A 24454-nucleotide genomic window follows, 5' to 3' on the forward strand; every position below is an offset into this window, starting at 1 on the left:
AGAAAATTTATACGTATATAGTCTCTTGCTGTAGACAAAAACAGGCCAGGAATACAAGATAAGTGTGCCTGACAAGGTACGTCGTACACTCGCGATTTGTATGACAATTTGTGTTAATGTGCGTGAATTGCTCAAAATAGAGGTTAGTTATAAACCCAATCAATTTCGATGTTTTCACAGCTGTCATAGTCTATCTGGACGTATTATCTAAGGTTATATGATTAATAAATACTACTTTTGTGTAGCTAGTAGATTACACATCTATATATATATATATATATGTATATAGATAATACACAAATAAAACTGAAAACAAAATTTTATGAACGATGCGGGACTCGAACTCGTAACCTCTCGCGTGCGAGCTCTCTTTCCAACTGAGCCAATCATTCGAGTGACGTATCGTTGATAAAATCTTGTATGATTTGTTCAACTCTCAGGTTGTGGCTTTATCTACACTCTACAGGATCTACTTTACAGTTGATAACCTGCTCAACCCCAATATTTACATATTAGGAAATTGACTTGAGATGTCGCTCTTGCTAAGTAAAGCAATTTGTTATGTTTTTAAAGTAATAATACTCATATATATTTTTAAAGTGATAGCCATCACAGATAATACACAAATACAACTGAAGTTTTATTTGTGTATTATCTATATATATAAGCGATTTCCACGTATATAGTCACTCATCAGGATATCTCTGGAACCATTAGAGCTAAAGACTTGAAATTTGGTAGGAATATTCTTTTCACCGAGTAGAGGTCAGCTAAGAACGAGCGGATTTTACGAAATTCCACCCGCAAGAGTTTTTTTTTATCATGAACAGAACAACGTCTGTCGGGTCAGCTAGTAGATTTATAAACTTCATTTTTATTTGTCACTTCAGTTTTATTATTGTGTAATTAATTTTTATATATATTAATTACACCCAGAAGTGAGGGCTATCACTTTAAAAACATAACAAATTGTTTAGGTAGTAGATGTTACAATATCTTGTTATTGTCACTCCCTATGGAATATCTTAAAAAAATCTCGTGTCATCATAACATTGAACTCCTCCGAAACGGCGTGACCGATTCTCATAAAATTTTGAGTGCATATTTGGTAGGTCTGAGAATCGGACATCTATTTTTTATCCCCCTAATTGTTAAGGGAATTTGAATTGGTTGTGCAATTTTTTTTTTTAATTTTTTTTAAATTTGTTTCATTATGAGTCATCATTAAAAAATACATACAACTTCAAATTTTCACCCATCTACGATCAACAGTTACTTTTGTATCGCGATTTTAATATCGGCAATACAACGTTTGCTGGGTCAGCTAGTATTAAATATATTTATATCAATGTGCATTATGATTGTGAATGTACCGCTGTATCGCACGGTTCTTAGTCCTCAATGATTCTCCGACGTGTGTTAGTTCCGCTATTCGTCGCTATAATAATGTTGTTTATAATGATATTAAAAGTAATATGTCTACGTTTACCAGTGATACTGCAGTCATGATAGTATAATTATTAAACAAACAATTCAAATTCAAATGGTTTGATTCGAAATAAGATTTAAGATCATTTATTGAATGTGAAAAAGTATTAATTTCAACTAATGCTTTCAAGTCAGTATGGCCGCGCGGTTTAAGGCGACAGATTTAAGCTCTGTTTGCTGAAATGGAGTAGGTTCGAACCCCACATCCGATAAAGGTTTTTTTTGCATTATATAATATTCTTTTTTGAATATCTGAAGAATATATAAATTTGTTTTTTTTTCTATGCAGATATTAATACCTTTGTTATTTTGTGAAGTTTCACTAAGTAATTTCTTTGATTAACGCAAGTGTTACACAGTTAAATAAAACACTTATATAGAGTTAAAACGCGTGAAATTGTAAGTGTTTTTACATAAGATTTTTGCGTAAAAGTTACTTTTTTATTTTAGTTAACCCGACGTTTCAAGATCTCGTTTTCAGGGGGATTGAGGATGAGATTGTCTAATCCCTTTAAAAGTGTTTTATTTAAAAGAAGTTTCACTTGCATCGGGGTTTCATAAAACCACACAATTTTTTTTTTATTAACGACTCATAAGTTGGTGGGCGCGAATTTAGTTCTATTTATTTATATAAAGAATAGAACACCTAACCTACACTTAACAAGACACTAACACTTAAACTTTGTAATTGAATGAGAATTTCAACTGTTGCCCCCTTTATCATCTGAAAAGTAATGACTCTAACAATGCAACATTAAACTCAACAGATAATTAAGCAGAGTAGGTACATCTCATTGAGTTTCTGTCCAAATTCCGGTGTTAATTCTCTCCGAGTAATTATGAATAGGAGTCAAGGTTTGAGAACAAGTGTACAAACAAGTCGTGAGAGAATACTTAACGACGCAGATTTAAAATATGCGAAGTCTCCTTTCTGTTTTTGTTGGCCAATATTATATATCAACTGGTTAGGTATTTCTGTAGTAAAGATGGGATTTGATTGTAAATTGCCTTATTTAAATACTTTATTCTTGGGTTTTCTAATGGAATTTAAATGACACTAATTTTTGTCATCGTTTACTATGATGTAAACGATTGTTATTTTACTACAATATTCATTAGTGGGGGGCTTCTTTGCACATACCAAGCTGTGGAATGAGCTTCCTTGTGCGGTGTTTCCAGGACGATACGACATGGGTAGAAAAAGCGCGTACATATATCTAAAAGGCCGGTAATGTTCCTGTGATTCCTCTGTTTTTGTAAGAGAATTTGGACAACCCGTACGCTCGTTTGTCGTTCTCTTCCATAAAAAAAATGCCAACTTTAGGGGCAAGGTATCGGAACTAAATACTTCTATCTGATACGCTGTCTATAGTGCCCTTCAAATTAGAGAGTTCACATTTTTTTTGATCTTGTCTCAGAGTGCGGTGCAACTCATAATTTTGGGTTTTTAAGGATCCTGAGCGGCACTGCATTGTAGGGCAGGTCGTATCACTTATAAGATGAACTTGTTGTTCGTGTCGTCACGTTTTCTCTCTCCGCAGATGTAATTTAAGGAACCTAATCGCCTTAGTTTATTTATATGTCTAGATAGAGCCTCTTGCTGTTAGGCAAAGAAAACAGGACAGGTTTATTATTGTAGTGTGCGTCACAAGCTACGTCTTACACTAATTGTGTATGTAGGTCGAACTTGTATAAAAGGATTCATGTCAGTGAAAAAACGCAAGAAATCTCTGTGTATCGCTGTGTATTTTATAATATTATCTTTCTTTAATTTTTACAATAAAATTAAAATGTCTATGTAAAATATCTAAAAGAAACAATAAAGAAAATTCCTAGATATTCATTATAAAATGGAGCTAAAATATTGAATATTGTTTGTTTTTGTTACAGAAACCCAACAATGACATAAGCTGCCACAAGATGGCGCTGAGACTTAAAAAAGACATTAAGAAAGCGTCCTACTACGTGTGGTTCCTTGGCGCCCAGGAATCACGGGGACTTCGTGGTGAGGAATTCGCTGTACCTGCCATACGCATACTAGAAGAAAGGGCAAGGGATTTGGAACCCTTCAAAGTCACCTTACAGGTAAGGGACTTAACAAGTGATTACTGGAATAGTTTGTGGAATTAAAATGTTTTATGATGTGTTTGGGATATAATAGGCTTAAAGTTTTATGCATCCGTTTTAGCTTGGTAATATTTGGGAGAGCATATTAATGGATTTATTTAATAACTTCATCAAAATATAAATGTGACAAAGTGAGCTAAGTTCGAATAAAAGGTTAAACCTTGAATTGAAGTTCCTTAAATCACAATTATACTATCAGTCATATATTATTATCTTTGCAGTAAATTGAAATGAAAACATGTTATATTTCTACTTCTCAATAAAAAGACTTCGCAAGACCTAGTTTTTGGTTTCTGCTTATTCAATGATACCGCTTAAGTCTCAACAGCCTTTCCATACAATATAAATGTTTAACTTGGGATATATCTCGGCAGGTCTCGCACAAAGGCCTCAAGATAATCCAGAATGTGACGTCAAAAGGCAAGCAACAGACCATCAAGCACTTCATTCCTCACGGCAGCATCACCAGTGCCGTGGTCCAGGGTGATGTGGTGGCTTGTGTCCTGCTTCTCTACAACCCCATCACTGGCTGTCCAGTCCATGTTCATGCTTACAGGTAACTAACTTATTTTTACATATAATAAGTATCTTTAAAATCCATGAATGTAAAAATAAGTACAAAAGCCAGTGTATATGAAACTATATAAATAACGACACTATTAACGATACGTCACGTCGAATGGTTGGCTCAGTAGAAAGAGCGATCACACGGAACGCGAGAGGTCGCGGGCTCGAGGCCCGCATCGGTCATAAATTTTGTTTTCAAATTTAATTTGTGTAATTAATCCCAGAAGTGAGGTTTATCACTTTAAAAAAAAACAAATTGTTTATATATATACCTACAAAAATGCGACTACACCTTCCTTTTAAGGAAGGCCGGTGACGTTCCCCTGCTGTTGCAAGAGAATGTGGGCTGAGGTGATCACTTAACACCGGGTCACGTACGCTTACGGTACGCTCGTCTGTCCTCCTTTTCCATAAAAAAATCTAGCCGTACAGTAGTAAAAATGCCCACTTTCTTGACATATTTCAAAACGAGGGTAGCCAAAAAAATAGTCAATTACGATATTGCATATTATGTTACTAACTATCGCGCTTTTACTCAGTGTACTACTGTGAATGTGAAATATATTAGTCTCAGGCTGAAGAATATACCTGGATGTAACAAGCAAATAATATTACCCTGCATGAACACAACATTCAGAAAATATTAAGAATAATAAGGATGAAAACAATATTGTGCTTCTTTGTTAGAGGTTTCGTTTTGTTTATTCATAATGATGTTATGTTATATGTAGGGCTGCAAAACCCGTACTGAATAGAAATCAGAAAACATTTGCAAGTACGATTTTTTGTTAAAATATTCAATGATGTCTAGAAAAATTTATAAAATATACAATTTGATAGAATTCCACAACATTAAAAATTAGTTTAAAAAATAAATATTATATATATTATTTTTCTCGGAACCACAGCTAATATTGTGCACCATTTTTTAATTTATCTGGGTTATGAGAATTGCTTGTCTCTTTTGGGTCTAAGCATATCCAGTTGTTACTTCATCCTAGGTCTCAGGTGTCGATTCACAATGGTGTAAGTAAATAAGATTATTTTTTAATTTTGTTATCTTCAATACCTACATTATTTTAGTGTAGGTGGGTTACTCATTCAAAGCATAGGCTCCCTTATAAGTAAATACATTGTGCGTGATTGCCAACTGAATGAATCGGAAATTAAGAAAACAACAAAAACTGCTAATGACCATTACATTTCTCATTGCGTTGCGGGAGATTGAAATAAATGTATGTTTATATAGTTTTTATCGACAAATACTGGACTAATGTCATGATATTACAAGACTAGATTACGTTGAATTATAACAGCTAGTCGTTTTCCCCGACTTCCCGTGTATGTGTGAACGATATAACTATAAATTCTATAGACATATATGCATATTATTTTATGTATCTACTAGTTGTTGAGTTCATCCATTATGAGACGATAATATCTGTTGTAATAAATACATTAATTGTTAATAGCACCACGTATTTCATTTTCCCGTAGGAGACTTTTTGCCGCAACAACAGCTTTTCACCGTACACAGTCGGACCCATCTGCCCCACTTTTGTTCTCTTCTTACAACTCCTTCTATATCGGTCTCCTCATCTATGTCATTTTGGGTCTACTGCCTGTTTCCTTATGGGTTCTACTCAAGAGCTAAATACCTGTAATAGGCTGTTCTCTGATTTTTTTAAATATATTTAAAAATCGTTAAGATTGGATAGCGAACTGGTACTTTTAATTTCTCATAATAATTCCACTTTATGCTACGTTAAGTTTAAGTTAAGGCGCGGTCATACCTCAATATCCTCAAAAATTGGTTTCTTAGTGAGTCGATTACAACGTAACGCAATGAAAATATTTCGACGCAAAAAATACAGTGCACAAAGAAGGATCTAAAGAAAATTTTTAACCGAATAGAATATTTATATATAATTTGAAATATATATTAAAAAATTTTGGAAGTTGCTTCCCAAAAATAAACTGTGGAGTCAAAAATCTCCGTATTTTCAGCGATAACAACATTCTCTTTTTAAGGAATTGAATAGAATTAGTACTTTTCTAAAACTTAAACCGATCAATATTTAAATTTTATATGTAAATTTTGAATTAACAAAAGAAAATCAGTAAAATAAATGCCCATTTGCAGCTTAGCCACATGATCAACACAAATATTGTAGGGTTGGTTGTAGCATTTACAATCCTAGTCAGTCCGCGCCTTAAGTTAAGTCTTAAATTTAAACGATTAATAGTCGCGCTAAAAAGGGAGTCGCCATGATTGTGACGTCATAATAACGTCAAATGTGCAGTGCAAACCTTTTTGATATATAAAAATAAAAATGATCTTCTATAGTTCGTATCGGTGGTGTGTTGCTAAAAACATAATATATCTGCTATAGTGGCGTCACGTGATATACAGATAATAAAACAATTATTTTATTTTTGAAAATATAAATAACTCTCATGTTTTTATGACAAATTAGTATTGAATTCGTATTTCTTATGATAAAAACACTATAAATAACAAACCTTACTAATTTAATTATGATAGATGAGACAGGCCTATTGTTGATGTTTTAATTTTTACAATCCACCCATATTTTCTTACTCAATAATATTTTTCCATATCTCTTCGTTTCCCATTATCTCACTATATTATATTATACAACCTTTTGTAACTCTTTTTATATGTTACTAGCTGACCCAGCAAACGTTGTATTGCCGATATTAAAATCGCGATACAAAAGTAACTGTTGATCGTAGATGGGTGAAAATTTGAAGTTGTATGTATTTTTTAATGCTGACTCATAATCAAACAAATTAAAAAAAAAAATTGGTTTGGACCACCTTTAACATTTAGGGGGATGAAAAATAGATGTTGTCCGATTCTCAGACCTACCCAATATGTACTCAAAATTTCATGAGAATCGGTCAAGCCGTTTCGAAGGAGTTTAACTTCAAACACCACAACATGAGAATTTTATATATTAGAGAGATAGGTATTATACTTAGAATATTACCTTATAAGTTTTGTCAAGTAGACATTGCCCTTTACATGTGAACGTTTGGCATTTAGCATTGAATACAGTGGCGCAACAAGTTTCATTGTTGCCGTTCAAGCACATCTTCATCTTGAAGGCTAGGTACAATCAATTCTTTTCAAATTACACTCTCAGATCACCAACAACTAAGCTCAAATTGCCTTGAAATAATTATAAACAGTGAATCGTTGCAGTTTTGTGAGGTGACACGTGAATATAACCAAATTGTAATGAACACACTTGTTGATATTAATCCGGCATTGATTAGCTAGTTCTGTATCTAATATATGTAAAGTGATGCAACTAAGAAACTCAAACGTAAAATAGTCAATGCCTTACACGAGTAAGTAAATGTAAATTAAAAGTTATTGAGTACAGTAGCTGCATCATCCACATACACCGTAAATAAATAAAGTTATTTGAGAGCATTTTACTAGCGATTATAAAAAATGTATAACAACTCTTCCGAATCTGAATCTAAATCTCGTGGCATCTCTAACAGCTTCATTATTTTATAAATTATTTGAATTACAATTTATTATGTGAAGTTGTACAAGAAAAATACTCAAACATCATGGAGTTATACTAGTAAATAAAAAAAATATAGAAAAACTTTTTAAAACATGCATTTATTATGTTCTTGTATAAAGTACTAAAAATTTAATAATAATAATTTAAATTTGATAAGAAAAATGTAGTTATATATGTACTTAAATTGTTATAAATAAAACCGTGTTACATTGTGATGGAACATTAAATAGCATTTAGCGTAATATTACACCTTCATTAATTTTAATTGTAACATAATTTTATTTATAACTATATTTTTCCTATCAGGTTTATTTTATTATTTTGATTTTACTAACAATAACTTAATAAAGGATTGTTTTTAAAAAGATTTTTCTTCTTTATATTAAAATATTAATTTCAAAGTACTCGTCAAGACAATTCAAACGAGCACAAACTCGATGAGGTTGTATCGTTTAATTGCGAAGTTCTTATGGCCTTCCAGCTCTATCATCAGATCAGCGAGGGGAAGTGTATCAAATTTAAATTGTAACATTTGATAACAAACATCAGGACAGATGGAACTAAATAAAAGCTTGTTATAAATGTAAATTAATTTAAAAAAAAATTAATGTAAAGTAAAAAAAATCTAAGAGTTACTGAGTACAGGTAGATTTATCAATCAACACATACTGTATATAAAATATAAAGGTATGGTGAACAATATATTATCGATTATAAAGATAAGTATATTAAAGTATACATATATATGATAACTTTAAATTTTAAACAATGAAGCAGAATCCCCATGTCTTCATCATCCAGCCACTACAATTAGCGCTTGGTCAAAAGTTTAGGTAAGGATTGACATGCCCCTCGACGCCGCCACAATCAATGATATCTCAACGAGAATGAGGGAGACGAACGACACGCAAACAGAAATCAATATATCACGAAACATGCATTCAGATAACATTCCGCAATTAAACAATTAACCTAGATATTAAAATTCAATTGATCTTAATTACAAATTAAGTGGACATTCTTCGAACTATTTAGTTATTTTCTCTAAATTCAAATATATACAACAGTTTCAATACATGTTATGGTCAGAAAGATTGATTTGTTTTATTTAAGCTTCTATATTAGAAATAAAATGATGAGGTAATCATTTGTGCGTGCATCACGGAAAAACTACTGGATAGATTTGAATTAAATCTTCTAAGTTTTATTCCTAAGATTCTCCTCCTCCTCGCGTCGTTTTCCTCATTACTGAGGGTCGTGACTCCCCCGCTGCATCAGTTTCTCCCGTACGATTTCCCACCATCTGCTGCGATCCTTAGCTTCATGAAAGGCATTATGGAAGTTGAAGATCGTTTTTCGTCCGACCATCTCGTGGGACTGCGTCCTCTGAGACGTTTGCCATCTACCTTGCCTGTCACCATCAGCTGTTCAAGATTGTGACATTCTTTACGAGCAATGTGTCCGAAGAATTTCAGCACCCTACGAAGGCATGTTATAGTGGAAAGTCTAGTTTTAACATCAATGGAATTTGTAGCATTTCAAAGGCGTCTATTCGGTCTCTGTCGGCCTTTTTCAGTGTCCGCTCAGTGGTCTCGCTCCATAACTGAATATGGAGAAAATTAGCGAAGTCACCATTTGGTTTTAGTTTTTCGTTCCATAAATACTTGGCCCTTATCTAAAAAAATATAGCGATATCTGCAATTAATATAAAGTTTTACCCCCTTATTCATAATAGTCTGCTAACTTAAAGCATTGCTAATTCTCACTCTGTCTTCTTCTATTGACCTAATTCAGAATGAGAAAAAACACTCCTAAGCGGCTGTTTAAAGTTAGCGGACCATTAATGCGAAATTTTTAAATGTTGCTCGATTCTAGTAATCTGTGTCTTGTTAAACACTGTATTGTATACCTACGTCATAGATAATGTAGACGTAAATATCTAAGGCCCACTCTTTGCTTATGTTTGTAAGTAGTATTTTATTGGATGCTATTTCTATATTCTCTAATGAACAATTATGTGTTTGCAATGCAAACTTTGTTTTGTACGGCAATGGTTAGATACCAGACCACATGTCAACTCTCTAACTCTTGAAAATCCCAACTGTAGATATTTTACTTCAGTGTCTCTGTCATCGGCAATGTCTGTCATTTTTTAAATAATAGCTATGCTGTGTGCGTCTGTTTTAAAGTCATTTTTGCATGTTTAACTGCATGTTTGTTTTCGTCTCCGAATTAAAATAATAATTAAACTGTTGTATATAAACACCGATCATTATCATTAAAACCACATTATAAATACTCATTACTTGGTGGCCTAGCTCAGCCTGACATTGGCTAAATTGTGGTGACCCTTCCGCAAAAGCCACAAAAGTAAGAATAGAATTGTTAAGCGTCCTTTTTGTCCATAATGTTTGATTAATAGTTTCCTTTCATCATACGACAATATAATATTCAAACAATAATCATATTTTAATTTTAATGCTATGATTTTTTTTTTATTTAATAGTAACTATATGATCATGGCTAGTTATGGGTTTTCTGGTTATTATTGAGTTAAATGGTTAGTATATTACGTGGCATTTGTTTGTGGCAACCCTAATTGACATATCACGCAGCGCGCATCCGCCGGGGTCACAGTATGGCTGTGTCGGTTGATCGTAAGGTATTTGTGGCAAGGCCCGACAACTTGCTCCTAAGCTGGCCTTTCATCCGTACTCGTTTTAGCTCGATCCATTTTTAAGCTACTGAGAAACTAGGCTAAAACTTGTATTGCATCACTAAATAGGTTCTAGTAAATACGCCTTTAAAAGGCATTTATTTTCTCGAAATTTATTCCTTTAGAATTAATTTTAATGTCAACTGAAGTATTACCTCCGCTTCGCAAGTAAAATATTATGACGTTCTGAGTGAGAAGTAATACCACTATATAAGTGAAACTTTTTACACAAAATAATAAATAAACTATCATCAATCATAATAAAAACCGTCCGTCGGGTGGGGTTCGAACCCACTCAAACCAGAGCTAAAATCTGCTGCACTTGACCACTCGGCCAACCTGACTTGTAGATACTACTTCACACCTACTCCACGGCCGGCTGTAGCGCCACATGCGATGGATGGCCGCGCCATAACATTTTTTTTATAAAACTTTCACTTTCAAAAGAAAAATATTTCGCATGATAGTAGATTATTTCAGCTGAGAATATTAGAATATATAATATATAGAATAGAGCTATTTAATATTTATGTGTCTCCAAATTCTCCTTTTTGTCATTTTATATAAATGCAATCGTTTCGATTATGACAAATATCATACAAAAGAATAGCTGTATATAATATATGATACATATATTATGTTATTGAGTTCGTCTTGAATTTAAGTATTGTAGATTGTTTTTCTAACAATTGGGAGTAAGAAAAGCGAAAACTAAAAACGAAAACATTTACGATGGATACACGGCAATAGATTTTGTTTCGATCTAGTAAATAGTATCACAATGTATCTTCTTAAAGGAATTCCAAATTATAGGTTATTATATATATTCGCATACTCTTATTAGGAACATATCAAATATTTGTACAACTGGACAAGTGTTAAATAATATGTCCGAATAAAATTTGAAAAACATAATTTTATGAACGATGCGGAATTGGAACCCACGACCTCCGGCTTTCCGTGCCGGTGCTCTAACCAACTGAGCTAACCGTTCGAGTACCGCCTCGCTATAAAATTCTGTTTGCTTTGTTCAACTCTCAGGTTGTGGCACGGACTGCCGGAGGTCGTGGGTTCGAATCCCGCATCGTTCATAAAATTTTGTTTTTCAAATTTTATTTGTGCATTAATCCTGGAAGTGAGGGTTATCACTTTAAAAACATAACATATTGTTTAAATAATATGTCATTGGACGTCTAAAGCCTTTACTTGCACAAAGAACGAAACAATATATTTTGAAAGCTTTATTGCAGAGAAAATCAGCATGCATATCAAGAGTAAGTTTGATCGAAAATTATTTCGAGATCTTTAACAGATTGTACGTGCTCGATCTTATTTGCTGCCGCATATTGAATAGCTAACACTAATATTTCTTTTCTTTGTGAAATTTAGAAAGAAATTTTAGGTATATATATACTATTTTTACAAAGGATTTCTGATGGAAATTCATAATTATTTAAATATTATAAGATAATATCTTAAATGCTAAATCTGCTCAGTTTTGTATTCAACCAATTCAACACCTGTTTCGCCTCTTTGCCAGGCGTCCTCAGGAGATGTTGACTCGCCAAACGCTGGAACGAGAGTTTCAGTTTAGATAAATAACACGTAGAAAGAGAAACAATATTTATAAAGAATAACAAAAAATCGCAGAGCTAAAGAACGTTCTAATAGCCATCAGATGTATATATAATATATAACAGAAGTTATATCCTCTTACTCGCAAAAGTATGACCAGCCTGACCTCTGCTTTCCACAGGCTTAATCAGATAAGTAACAAAATAAAGACATTAGATACTCTCGCAAGATTACTGATAACATTCCAGTTCTCTTAACACCAATGACCGCTAGATGGGATTCAAAGCCGCAATGGATTGTGCGCAATGATCCTGTTTTTCTAGTTCTGATATCTTATTCTTCCGCGGTCGTCCACGGTACAACTACTCATTTTTGCATACTGATATATTTTTCCGGATGATTTCTCAAAGCCTTGTAATCCTGAATAGTAATCAAGTGTCAAAAGATCTCACTTACTAGCAATTATCCTCAATGATATTATTAATGCGAATATAAAGCTAGGAGGATAAACGAGCGAACGGGTCATGAGAGGTGATCACCGCCGCGCCGCCCACTTTCTTTTGCAACACCAGAGGTATACGCGCTTTTTATGTAGGTACCAATGTCGTATCATCCTGTACGTGAAAGAAAACTCCTAGAAAACCGCACTTTGGAAGTACGCCACACATCCAGATGGTAGGGGTGATATTCTCATATGTGGCGGGTTGTGCAGAGGTGGAATTCGGCGGCAGGAATTAGGTCAAATAAATCAATAACACCATTTAAATAAATCTGTTTGCTTATTTGTTCCACTTTTATCGACCATAGCTTGTGGATACAAACTTTGTTAAGGGTACAGAAAACAGTACATAAAATACTTTGTATTCTGAAATTTTTAAGTGTTCCCGAGAGAGCAACGACAACAATCAACATATATATGTATATATATGAATAACGCACAATATATTTTGATAAAAACATCAATAATTTATTAAATAAACTTTCACCAAAACTTGAAACTAGTCTAAGAATTGAGCTTCTGCAAATGTTTCCGATTTCCGCGAATTATATTTAAAAGACAGGTTTAACAAATTATTATGATAGCTTCACTTTCACGGCTCTTTATTGTTGACCCCTGCCGGTTTGGTTGAAAAGAATATTTCGCCAAAATACTTGAAATGGGTGCAGTCAGTGAGGCGGAAATGTGAAATGATAACTTGTTGTTTTTACCGCTGTTATTGTAATCTGTTGCTAGTTTATGACGAAATAACATTTCGATAAATAGCTTTCGTCAAATGATGAAAAGTTTATGGCGTTTTTATCCAATACTCGTCCTTGCACACGACGTCACGTGGGTGAACGACACGAACGTTTACCTGTGGGAGGCTCCTTTGCACAGGTTGCCGGCTAGATTATGGGTACCACAACGGTGTCTATTTGCCGTGAAGCAATATTGTAACATTCTTGTGTTTTGGCTTGGGCGCTGTAGCTAGTGAAATTACTAGGCAAATGAGACTTAACATCTTATGTCTCAAGGTGACGAGCGCAATTGTAGTGCCGCTCAGAATTTAAAGGGTTATTCAAGAATCCTGAGCGGCACTGCATTGTGGGCAGGGCGTATCAATTACCTTTAGCGGAACGTCCTGCTCGTCTCGTCCCTTATTTTCATATAAAAACGCTGTGGAGCAGGAACAATATTTTCTTGCATCTAGCGCGATAATTCCCGTTATGTTATCCCGTACATTTATTTATATTCGTGCAAAAATTTAATAAAATCGATTTTATAATATAATTTACTTCTAAATGAGATCGATTTATATAAGCAGTTTGGCGTGGACATATACACAGCAAGTATTAAAGTCACATCAATACGAAAATATAAATAATTGATTAAAAAAGGGTTATTGCTAATTGTTACGAAAATATTCATGTGATTAAAAGTCCTGGTCAAATTAACTGTATTCAAATAGGTTTAAAAACTAAGCGATTTCGAATAGTTAATATAAATATTTCATTTAAATTACTGAATTTACCTTATTATTATTCCAAAAAGTAAAGCTCGTGAGAAGAACATACATGTAACTCAACGGCCACTATTTTAAATCTATGAATATTTTGTAGTTGTTTGTAACATACAGAACAAATTGGTTTCAAAGGTGCTGCATCAAATATATGAATCGTGTTCAAGTTAAAAAGTGTATAAATATAAATAGTTTCATATGATTAGACGTAAATCAGTTACATTAAAACCAAAGAAAGCTAAAAGTGCTCCTGCGTCCTATATTCTCCTGGTAACCTAGAATCTCAACATAATCACAAATAACTACATAGACGAGAGCGTGTGGAAATTGCATGTCATTGTTAATTCAGAAAATCGGAAATCAGATATTATTTCGTGTTCAAGGGAAATCGTACCCGATACGTTGCAGTCTACAATCGTATTAAGTAGAGAAACGGTAAATTATTATCTGTTACAAAGAACTACTAGTTAAGCAGAATTAATTTTTAAGCGACAGTGTCAGTGAATCTTTAGCGATGTCGTTGAAAGCGCAGAATTAAATACCAGGGTCTCAATAGCGGCAGGGGTGAGGGGACATGTGTAGATCTCGCATAACGTTTTCGCGTACTGGAGCGCTTCGCAATATTACTGAACATTAATTTTGTTCGGCCAATTCTATTTTAGATTTAATTATATTTATAAATCATCATTTAATTATTAAAAAAGATTTTTAGTTTTCAGTGTGAAGCTGAAAACTGTAACATGTATATAATACTTTATCTATATGTAAGGATAAAGCATACACACTGTTCTTTTTATCCCCATGTAGGTCAAAGTTTCGGAAATTGCACAAATCGTTCTAATCAAGTGCCTAAATACAAATTTTCAGGGTTTTATCTCTGAAAATGCATAATTCCTATGCAGACTTTTATCCGTTATTTCAACTCGTTCATTCCCTTTTATAAGAAAAAATGGGAGCCTATGTCCTTTTCCAAGCTATAGTCTATCTCTGTACCAATTTTATCAGAATCTGTTCAGTGGTTTAGGTGTGAAAGCGTAACAAACAAACTTACTTTCACATTATATTAGTAGGGGTTGTCTCGAGTGACACTAGCAAAATATGGACATTTTGTATTACTATATAATCATCGGAATCAGTCCAAAAGAACTGAAAATATCAAAAAGTAAATACATTGATAACCATACTTCAATCCTCTACGTCATGCAGTCGGGGTACATATGTTGCTCGTCATTTTTAAATATACGACTGACTGGAAGGCTCTTTTGCACAAGATGCCGGCTAGATAATGGGTACCACAACGGCGCCTTTTTTGCCGTGAAGCAGTAATGTGTAAACATTACTGTGTTTCGGTCGCCGGCTAGGGCGCCGTAGCCAGTGATATTACTGGGCAAATGAGACAACATTTTATGTCTCAAGGTTTTTTTTTATGGAATAGGAGGACAAACGAGCATACGGGTCATCTGTTGTTAAATGATCACCGCCACCCACAATCTCTTGCAACACCAGAGGAATCACAGGAGCGTTGCCGGCCTTTAAGGAGGGTGTATGCGCTTTTTTTGAAGGTACCCATGTCGTATCGTCCCGGAAACACCGCACAAGGAAGTTCATTCCACAGCTTTGTGGTACGTGGAAGAAAGCTCCTTGAAAACCGCACTGTGGAGGACCGCCACACATCCAGATGGTGAGGATGATATCCTAACTTGTGGCGTGTCGTGCGAAGGTGGAATTCGGCGGCAGGAATCAGGTTAAACAGCTCTTCGGAACACTACCCGTGATAAATGCGGTAGAAGACACACAATGAAGCGACTTCTCTACGCAACGCCAAGTGATCCAGCCGTTCACAGAGCACTGGGTCCCCCACAATTCGAGCTGCTCTACGTTGCACGCGGTTAAATTGATCGAGCTGAGACTGGGGTGCGCCAGACCAGAGATAACAGCAATACTCCTTGTGTAGCCGGACCTGCGCTTTGTAGAGCGCTAGTATGTGGGCCGGCTTAAAGTATTGCCGTGCTCTATTAATGACGCCCAGTTTCTTTGAAGCCAATTTGGCTTTGCCCTCCAGATGACCACGAAATTGGCAATCGCTCGAGATTTGTTCTGTTGTCTCAAGGTGACGAGTGCAATTGTAGTGCCGCTCAGAATTTTTGGGTTATTCAAGAATCCTGAGCGGCTGTGCATTGTTATGGGCAAGACGTATCAATGATCATCATCTGAACCTCCTGCTCGTCTCGTCCCTTATCTTCATAGAAAAAAAACTGTATGTGTGGCGTTTTCCTTTCTAAAGGCCTGGAACCGTTCCGATGGTTCTTCTGGAATTACAGGAAAATGTGGGCGGCGGTGATCACTTAACATCAGGTGACCCATACGGTCGTTTGTATCTTCCATATTAAAAGTAAACGACATTTAAATTTAACTGCGGCATCATTACGCCTAATACATAAATAAATTACTCAAAAATAACATACCAAAAGACCCGTACCTACTGTTCAGAACCTCTAAAACCCACAGTATTGTCTATCATAAGATATAGTAAAGTATATACATACTATGATGAAGTTAATATTAGAAAGCGCACGAGTCGATGTACACGTTTCTATCTGCAATAAATAATTGAGATAATGTCCATCTTGACAGGTGATCAGTGTTTCAATGGAGTTACGACAGGAATTTACTAGTAAAAGTGTAGTTAATCTTCGGAAATATGTTCAAGACTACAAGCAGGTTCTTATTTTGTCGTCTCTCATCTCTTTAGCTTATTCTTGGCTTCAAGCCATTCGTTCGTACTAGGTACAAAGAATAATAATAATTTTGACACGCTTTTACACTTATTATTATGAAGGGTGCAAGACAACAATATACCCACTTAAACATACATAAATACATATAAACATCATCCATGACTTGGAAACAAACATCCATATTCATTATATAAATGTTCTCGATTCCGGGACTACCAGGCATGATCACTAACCACTGGACCATATATGTAATATCTTGCTTAACTATGACACTCTTTTAAACCCAAGAATACTATATAGGAAGACTAGGTATAAATCTATTTTATAGTATTAAATATAATTAAAAATGTATTATAGAAACATTAAAAAAAATCTAGTGTGACTGGTTGCTGAAATACTCTTTTTGCCTGATTCTTTGATTGTAGGATAATTAATTGAAACGAACTGAGTAACGACTACTTTGTATGCCATCAATAACGTGATAATAGATGGCGCTGAGCCATAAAATCGTCTATGTGCATAGTCTGAACTTAAAATACAACAAGTTAATAAAATATTAAACTGTTAACACATTGCAATGTTAATTTTTCACCATCTATTAAATAATTTCAAATATTTGTCTAGTTTTGGTCAATGGCGGCAAACTAAAGCCTTAAAATTGAATTTGTTTGAATCATTAAATTTGATGAAGAATTGTTGAAATTATGGCGTTCTCACAGAACAAGACCAAAACTTTTGTGAAATAATAATATTATTAAATACAGATTATTAATCTAAGTAATAATTATAGAATTGAGTTACTATGCTAAGTGAGAAAAGATTTTAAATTTAAATTTATTTATGATATTTGAGATAAATGAATAATTATTCAAAAATTAAATACTCATTTGTAATTCTAATATTATCTTGATCTTCATATTGATTCATTATATAAAGTTCATATTCAAAGTAGGTCGGCTTCGATTCAATGTTGTTTTGATAACAACTTTTCGCTACAAATATGTGGCAAAACTTGAATATAGGTACACAAAAAACTCTGTAGTTTTACAAGTTATGTTATATTAGTTATACAAGGAACAACCTTAAAGAAGATTTTGAAATAAACACGAAAATTTGCACACCTTTGCACAGGATGCCGGCTAGATTATGGGAACCACAACGGCACCTTTATCAGCCGTGAAGCAGTAATGTCTCAGAAGTGTCTAAGTATTATTGTTAAATTACTGGGTTAACATATTATGTCTCAAGGTGACGCGCGCAATTGTAGTACCGCTCAAAATTTTTGGGCTTTTCAAGAACCCTGTGCGGCACTGCATTGTAATGGGCAGGACGTATCAATAACCATCAGCTGAACATCCTGCTCGTCTCTTATTTTTTTTGACTATGGAAAAATCGTAACGTAGGTTTTTGGGACTAAAATGTAATGAAAATATGGATATCATGAATAGTACTTGTTATACATAAGTGTATTTTATAAAGTCAAATACAATTTAGTTAAGACGTATTTCATAAGATCCATACAATTGCCATTGAAGAGTGGTAAATATTTCAAATCAATATTCACAGCTCCGTGGTATTACAATTTTTATTATAAATTATTGTTGGTAATTTAAATAAAATTTTAAAATGATTTAAAAACAGTGATAATGAGTTTCTTGTCACGTCTAAAACTCAACCTTTTGAAGTGGTGAAAATTGTAATTTTACCATGATTTTTGAAATAAATGTAAAAAATCAATTTTGACTTTCCTTAAAGGTTCGCAGTATTCGTGGTAATTGTTAGATATAGTTTCTTATCACCAAATAATAGTTTATAAAAGAAATAATCGGTTTTGTATCTTCACACAGAACCTTAAAACTCAACCGTAGAACGACAATGCATATTTTCGGTTGATTATTGTAATAATTGGCCTTGACATTTCTCAACACCTCTGGAAACAAGATAACCAGTGTTGAAATATTCATTTAATGTCGTGTCATCAAGTCACTTGTAGGTACTTACACTAAATACTTTTACCAACTTATATATCAATTATTATTTTAGTATTAGCATTTGCGTTATTGTCACGTATTAAGTTGCACGCTGTGTTGGAAACAAAAATAATAATTACAGACACTTGATGCTAAACGAAGGCAGCAATGCATAGAATGGTAAGTTTTTGTATACATTTGTTTGATATTTTGATAATTAATACGTAGAGAGTCTCTTGCTGTTAGACAACCGCTAAAAATAGGACAGATTTAATACTCTAGTGTGCGTGACAACCTACGTCTTACACTCGCGATTTGTATGACACTTTGTATTAGTGTGCGTGCTTTGTATTAAATAGAGGTTAACTCTAAACCCTATATTTTTCGACGTTTTTACAACTTTCACAGTCTATCTAGACGAATAAACGATCTAAGCTTCGATCATCTACGCGTTCTATTTCTAAAATTTCCTATAATTTATTTTTAAATGCTATGCCTATAATAATATAAGAAATCGATGTGCGTTCGTGTATTTTTTTAAGAGGTTCACGGGATGGGGAGTGGTGGGGCAACCGCCCGTGGACATTCGTAACAACAGGACGTGTCAAGAGATGCGTTGCCGGCCTTTAAGGCGAAGAGTAAGCAGAAAACACGCATTCAAAGTGTTTTTAGACAAGTTTTTTGGTGAAAATTTAGCATTTCGAGTTACGAACACTACTTAATCCTTTTACACATATCCTTAAGTCTTATTTGTAGGTTGCTAATGCTTGCTGTTGGTTATAGTGAACACTTCAGAGCCTTTTTGAACTACCACTTTTCCTTGCAGTTAAACAAGTTTTTTGGCATGGCATGACGCATTTTTTTAGTAGAAATCTCAGAAAAGTTATTCTTATAGCTTGTACTTTTCTGTGTAGGTATAGGTATTTACTCAGATTAGTAATGAATAACGAGGATTGTAAGCATATAAACTGTTTTCCACCCAAGAATTTTGAAAATATTGGCTTTATTACATAGATGGCGGCCGGAAGCCGTGAATTCAAATCGCTCAAGGTCGCTGGCATTTAGTGTTGCCTTAAGATGGGAGTATGCTCTAGGCTTTAAGGTCCCTATGATCCCTGTGGATTCTAAATTAGAGCGATTTCGATACCAGGCAATCATAAAATTCGTGTAAGACCTGTAAGGTTAATCGCTTTAATAATATTTCTTTTTGTTGTTTGACAATGTCACTTGTTTAATATGTGCCTGTGTGCGTTGATCACGGTCAAATAGTTCGAGCTGATGGTGTGCCAGACCAGAGAAGCCAGTGAAGTGCCTTGTGATTTCTCTGGTGTTACAAGAGAATGTGGGTGGCGGTGATCATTTAACATAAAAGAAAATCCACAAAAAAACCAAAATCACAATCTTAAGGCCGTGAAATGCGTAATGTAGATATAATTATATGCCTTATTTTTGTGGTATTCGCCTGCAATGAAGGCATGCTAACTTTAACTGTTAAGAGGTAATTAAGTTGCGTGTTAACTGCCGCTTAACGATTATAGCAAGCAATGTTAACTAGTAATATATGCCGGTTATTAAAAGGTATATTAGGAAAAGATTGGTAATTATCGAAATATTATTATGTTGCGTAAAAAGATACTGTTTCGAAATCTTTAAATTGTTTAAATATACTTTTGTTATTGCTCTCACATACTTAACTCAAACTTCAATAGCTTTAAAAATTTAAATGTTAAAGTGATCTGTTACATATCTTACAACTTAACTTACTTAGCCTTAGTGTTTGATAAGTTTCTTAATTTTTTTACTAAAGTCATAATCTCACGGACTTATCTGATGATTGTCTGAAAATTTCAACAAAATCGGTTTTTCTGTTTTGGAGTCCATAAGGGTACAGTGCTAACGTCGATTTTTATATAAAAATATCGCATCATCAATGCCTACCTAAGATTATATCGGCAGAAATTATAATTGTATTAGAAAAAAATATTTTTGATGTAATGCTATAAAAAAGTGTGTATTATGAAGTTATTCTTCTTTGGCATAACACAACAAAAATCCTTAAAAATATTTTTCACGCTATTTTATGTTTGTAGAAAAAACAATATTGTAATATAGAAGGTATTAAATGCAAACAATGAAAATATTACCTATAATACCGCGTAATTTAGTTAAATAACGTGTAATTAAATATCTTTAAATTATTTTCATACAATTAGAGAGAGTATTTTTTTTATTTTAAAACAAATTTTATTTTTAAATAAATTTAATTCTCGTACATTGGTTGCAGTAGACATATGAGTTAAAAGAGGCTTGGTAGCTAAAGAATTATACAAATGGCCTAGTAAATAGTTGACCAGCTAACGTCAAGGTGTCGAATTTGCGTGACGGTGTGCGCGCGCATCATAAAAAAACACATGTTAATATATTCCTAACGCACCAAAAGAAGTGTATAACTTCAAAAAGTAAATAAGCGTACTCGTATAAGTGCGAGTCTGTATAGCGGGTCGAGGGTTCTGTACTCATGATGTAACGATAAATAAATTATACAATATGTACATACAATGGACCCTTTACCAGTTTAGGAGTTGAGCTCTTTAAAAAATTTTTAACAAAAAACTACCGACTTCAAAAACACTATTCCAAAACAATAGATATAATGTGCACTAAAAAGTACAAAAGTAATTGCGTATTTTTATACTATGTATGTAGTAACAAACCTATCTTGGATGACACCGACTCCAAATATTACAATAATCGTAACTAGAATTAGATTCATTAATTAGATTGTATAAAAATACGCAATTACTTTTGTACTTTTTAATGCACATTTTTAGTGAATTTGAAGTATACTTACTAACAATTTGTGTAAGTATGTGTAGATATACTAAATTTTTCAATGCAGCAATGAACGTAGGTGCTTTGCAATTTGATTACAGACAGTTAAAAATTCTGCCACAGATCGCACCCTTACCGTAAGTCTGTACGTATGTTAAAGAATCCCATTGATCATCATATTCGACTACGACAATTACTTGACCATAACTATATTATAGTAGATGACTTAAATATCCGGATAGCATTAAAAAGATTCGGCCGAGTATCGTTAATTTGCTCCTAAGAATTGAAGAGTTCCGTAACTTTGTCATGGATTCCGTAATCAGAACCTAACCAAACTCTCACCAATTAATTAATTTATTTGAAGTATATCCTTTCCAATAAAAAAAGAATCATCGAAATCGGTTGGCGGGATATTGAGTTATTCGTAAATTTATCATCCACTTTGCTATACGTATGTATAGCAAATTTATGACGTCTCTTCATATAAAAAAACAAAAATCTCTATATATTAATTTTTATCAAAAGTGTTTTTGTGGGAATACAATATAATTACCATTAAAAAACCATTTAAAAGCTTAAAATAAATAGACAAACGCTTTTGGAACTACATATTTTTCAAAAAAAGAAAAATTCAGTGCATTCATTTGACGTTTTGTTAAATTAATAAAAAATATTATGTACAATGTTAATATAACACTAATCCAGTTACTGTTTTGTAAAATATAATAAAAAGTATTGCTTTTTCATTTTTCTTTTGATATGCTTACATAGATCTTATAAGGCAAAACCTGTTCAAAATGTTGTATTACTACCTTTTCAAAAACTTTTTTAAATACAATTTTTTCTCTCAGCATATCATATACTTATCATTCAGATTTCTGTCGTCAATGATATCAAATTTTATTTTATTAACTTTTCTTAACATTCGTTTTGACTATCGGTTTCTTAATTTACTCTACGTTGATTCTTTAAATATGACACACTTGATTTTAACACTGATATTTTCAAATTTTGTTTCTTAAGCGTATTTCGACAAGGAAAAAGAAGGGACTCATAATTGAACCCTGAGGTACACCCATACGCATTGTTACAACTGTCATGAATCATTACTTCATTACTTATAGTGATTGATTGGATTCTATTGTTTGAACAAGTTGATGAGGTCGAATGCCTTCTCAACTTCACTGTAATATTAAATATTGATATAATGCTCACACAGTCACATATTCATAGCACTGAGGTAACACGTAGAAGGTCGGTAACAAAGGTCAAATATGGCAACTTTAATTAATTCGTTGGTACAAACACATTGTGACCCCAATTAAATAAATTCACAATTCATTTTACGTTCTATGATTTTTTTATAAATTCACACTGGGTTCGTTGGAAAAGACGTCATCAAGCAATAGCCATCTTGAAAAAGGGGATTTTTGAAGTGTCTGTATTCACATTTCACTAAGATGTTAAGCGTGGCCTGATTCTTTGGTGGAGCATGTGTATAACCCCTAACTCTTAGCCTTCATGCCTTCTTAAACGCCATGAAGCTACATCAGTTCGTAAAGGAGTTTTGACATGGGGAGAAGAACTGATAAGAAACCCCCAGTACATTTTTTAAATCACATAACAACTTAGCCTACTTAATATGATATTATAGAATTTTAGGTGGCCTTTTTTATGGCAATAAGGGACGGAACGAGCAGGACGTTCAGCTGATGGTAATTGAAACACACTGTCCATTACAATAGAATGTTGCTCAGGATTCTTGAAATACCCAAAAATTCTGAGGGGCACCACAATTGTTCTTGTCACCTTGAGACATCAGATGTTAAATCTCATTTGCGCTGCAATTTCACTCGCTACAGCGCCCTTCAGACTGAAACACAATAATGCTACACATTACGGCTTCACGTCAGAAAAGGCGCGGTTGTGGTATCTATAATCTAGCCAGCATCCTGTGCAAAGAAGCCTCCCACTGTTAACTTACGACACTCTTGGGCCTAGGACTCCCGTACTATTTTTATGCCCCGGGGGAGCACGGGGCATATGCAGACAAGGACCATGCATCATTATCCTCTATAAAGGCATAAAAGGCATTTATTTTCTCAAAATTGATTCCTTTAGAATTATTTTTGATGTCATTTCTAATAACTACTAGATACTACTACCGCTTCGGAAACAAATGGCGCTCTGAGAGAGAAGAAGCGGCGCAAGAAACTCTCCCAACATTCTTTTTTTGCGCTCTTTTCAAAAAAAACAATATTGTACAGCCATTTCTATCGCTATAAAATAATCACAATCTAGTCCCAGGCTGTCCGAATATTTATATATTCAGCAGTGGAGTAATAGGATTTACGAGAGAGCCATTTTTTTATAAAACATTTAAATTTATTTATAGATAATGCCTGAACAGTGGCTGGGACTTTATTATAGAAGTGTATACATTTACCCTTAAAGCTATTATGTATCCTATGAAGCCTACTAGAATTAGTTACAAGCAATCCCTTATTATTAGTGTTATAATATTGAAAATCACTATTAAGAGCAAAAAGGTATGTAATCTACTATACTATACCTTCTTTGTAACAGTTCAGGTAACTCATAACATTTAGACCACCTAGAGGCCAGCAACCCAATAAAAAAGAAACAATTCTTACCATATCTTTAATACAATTTAATAGAGGTCTTACATAATATTCGCAACATAATGTGATAATACCGGTTTTATATTTTACATATTGGCCTTAATTACATACAATGCTACGTAACACCATAATGTATTCTTTATTCATGTGTCCGTCAAACGACCGCCAAGTGACGACTGTTGTGCTTAGTTCAACTCTGACATTATAATTTAGTGTTGCCAGTTGCGACC

General features: G+C 33.7%; 1 protein-coding gene across 2 annotated transcripts in view; it reads left to right on the top strand.

The window, feature by feature from the left end:
* LOC126974027 (uncharacterized) overlaps positions 1-24454 on the top strand; it is a 104068-nt gene that overhangs the window by 63579 nt on the left and 16035 nt on the right. For both annotated transcript variants that reach the window (XM_050821395.1, XM_050821396.1), the window contains exons 3-4: positions 3379-3573; positions 3990-4171. In XM_050821395.1, coding sequence (XP_050677352.1) covers positions 3409-3573; positions 3990-4171 — 347 coding nt within the window. In that variant the 5' untranslated portion in view covers positions 3379-3408. The remainder of the gene's footprint in view (positions 1-3378; positions 3574-3989; positions 4172-24454) is intronic.

Source organism: Leptidea sinapis, chromosome 31 (genome assembly GCF_905404315.1).
Source record: "Leptidea sinapis chromosome 31, ilLepSina1.1, whole genome shotgun sequence".
NCBI classification, from domain to species: domain Eukaryota; kingdom Metazoa; phylum Arthropoda; class Insecta; order Lepidoptera; family Pieridae; genus Leptidea; species Leptidea sinapis.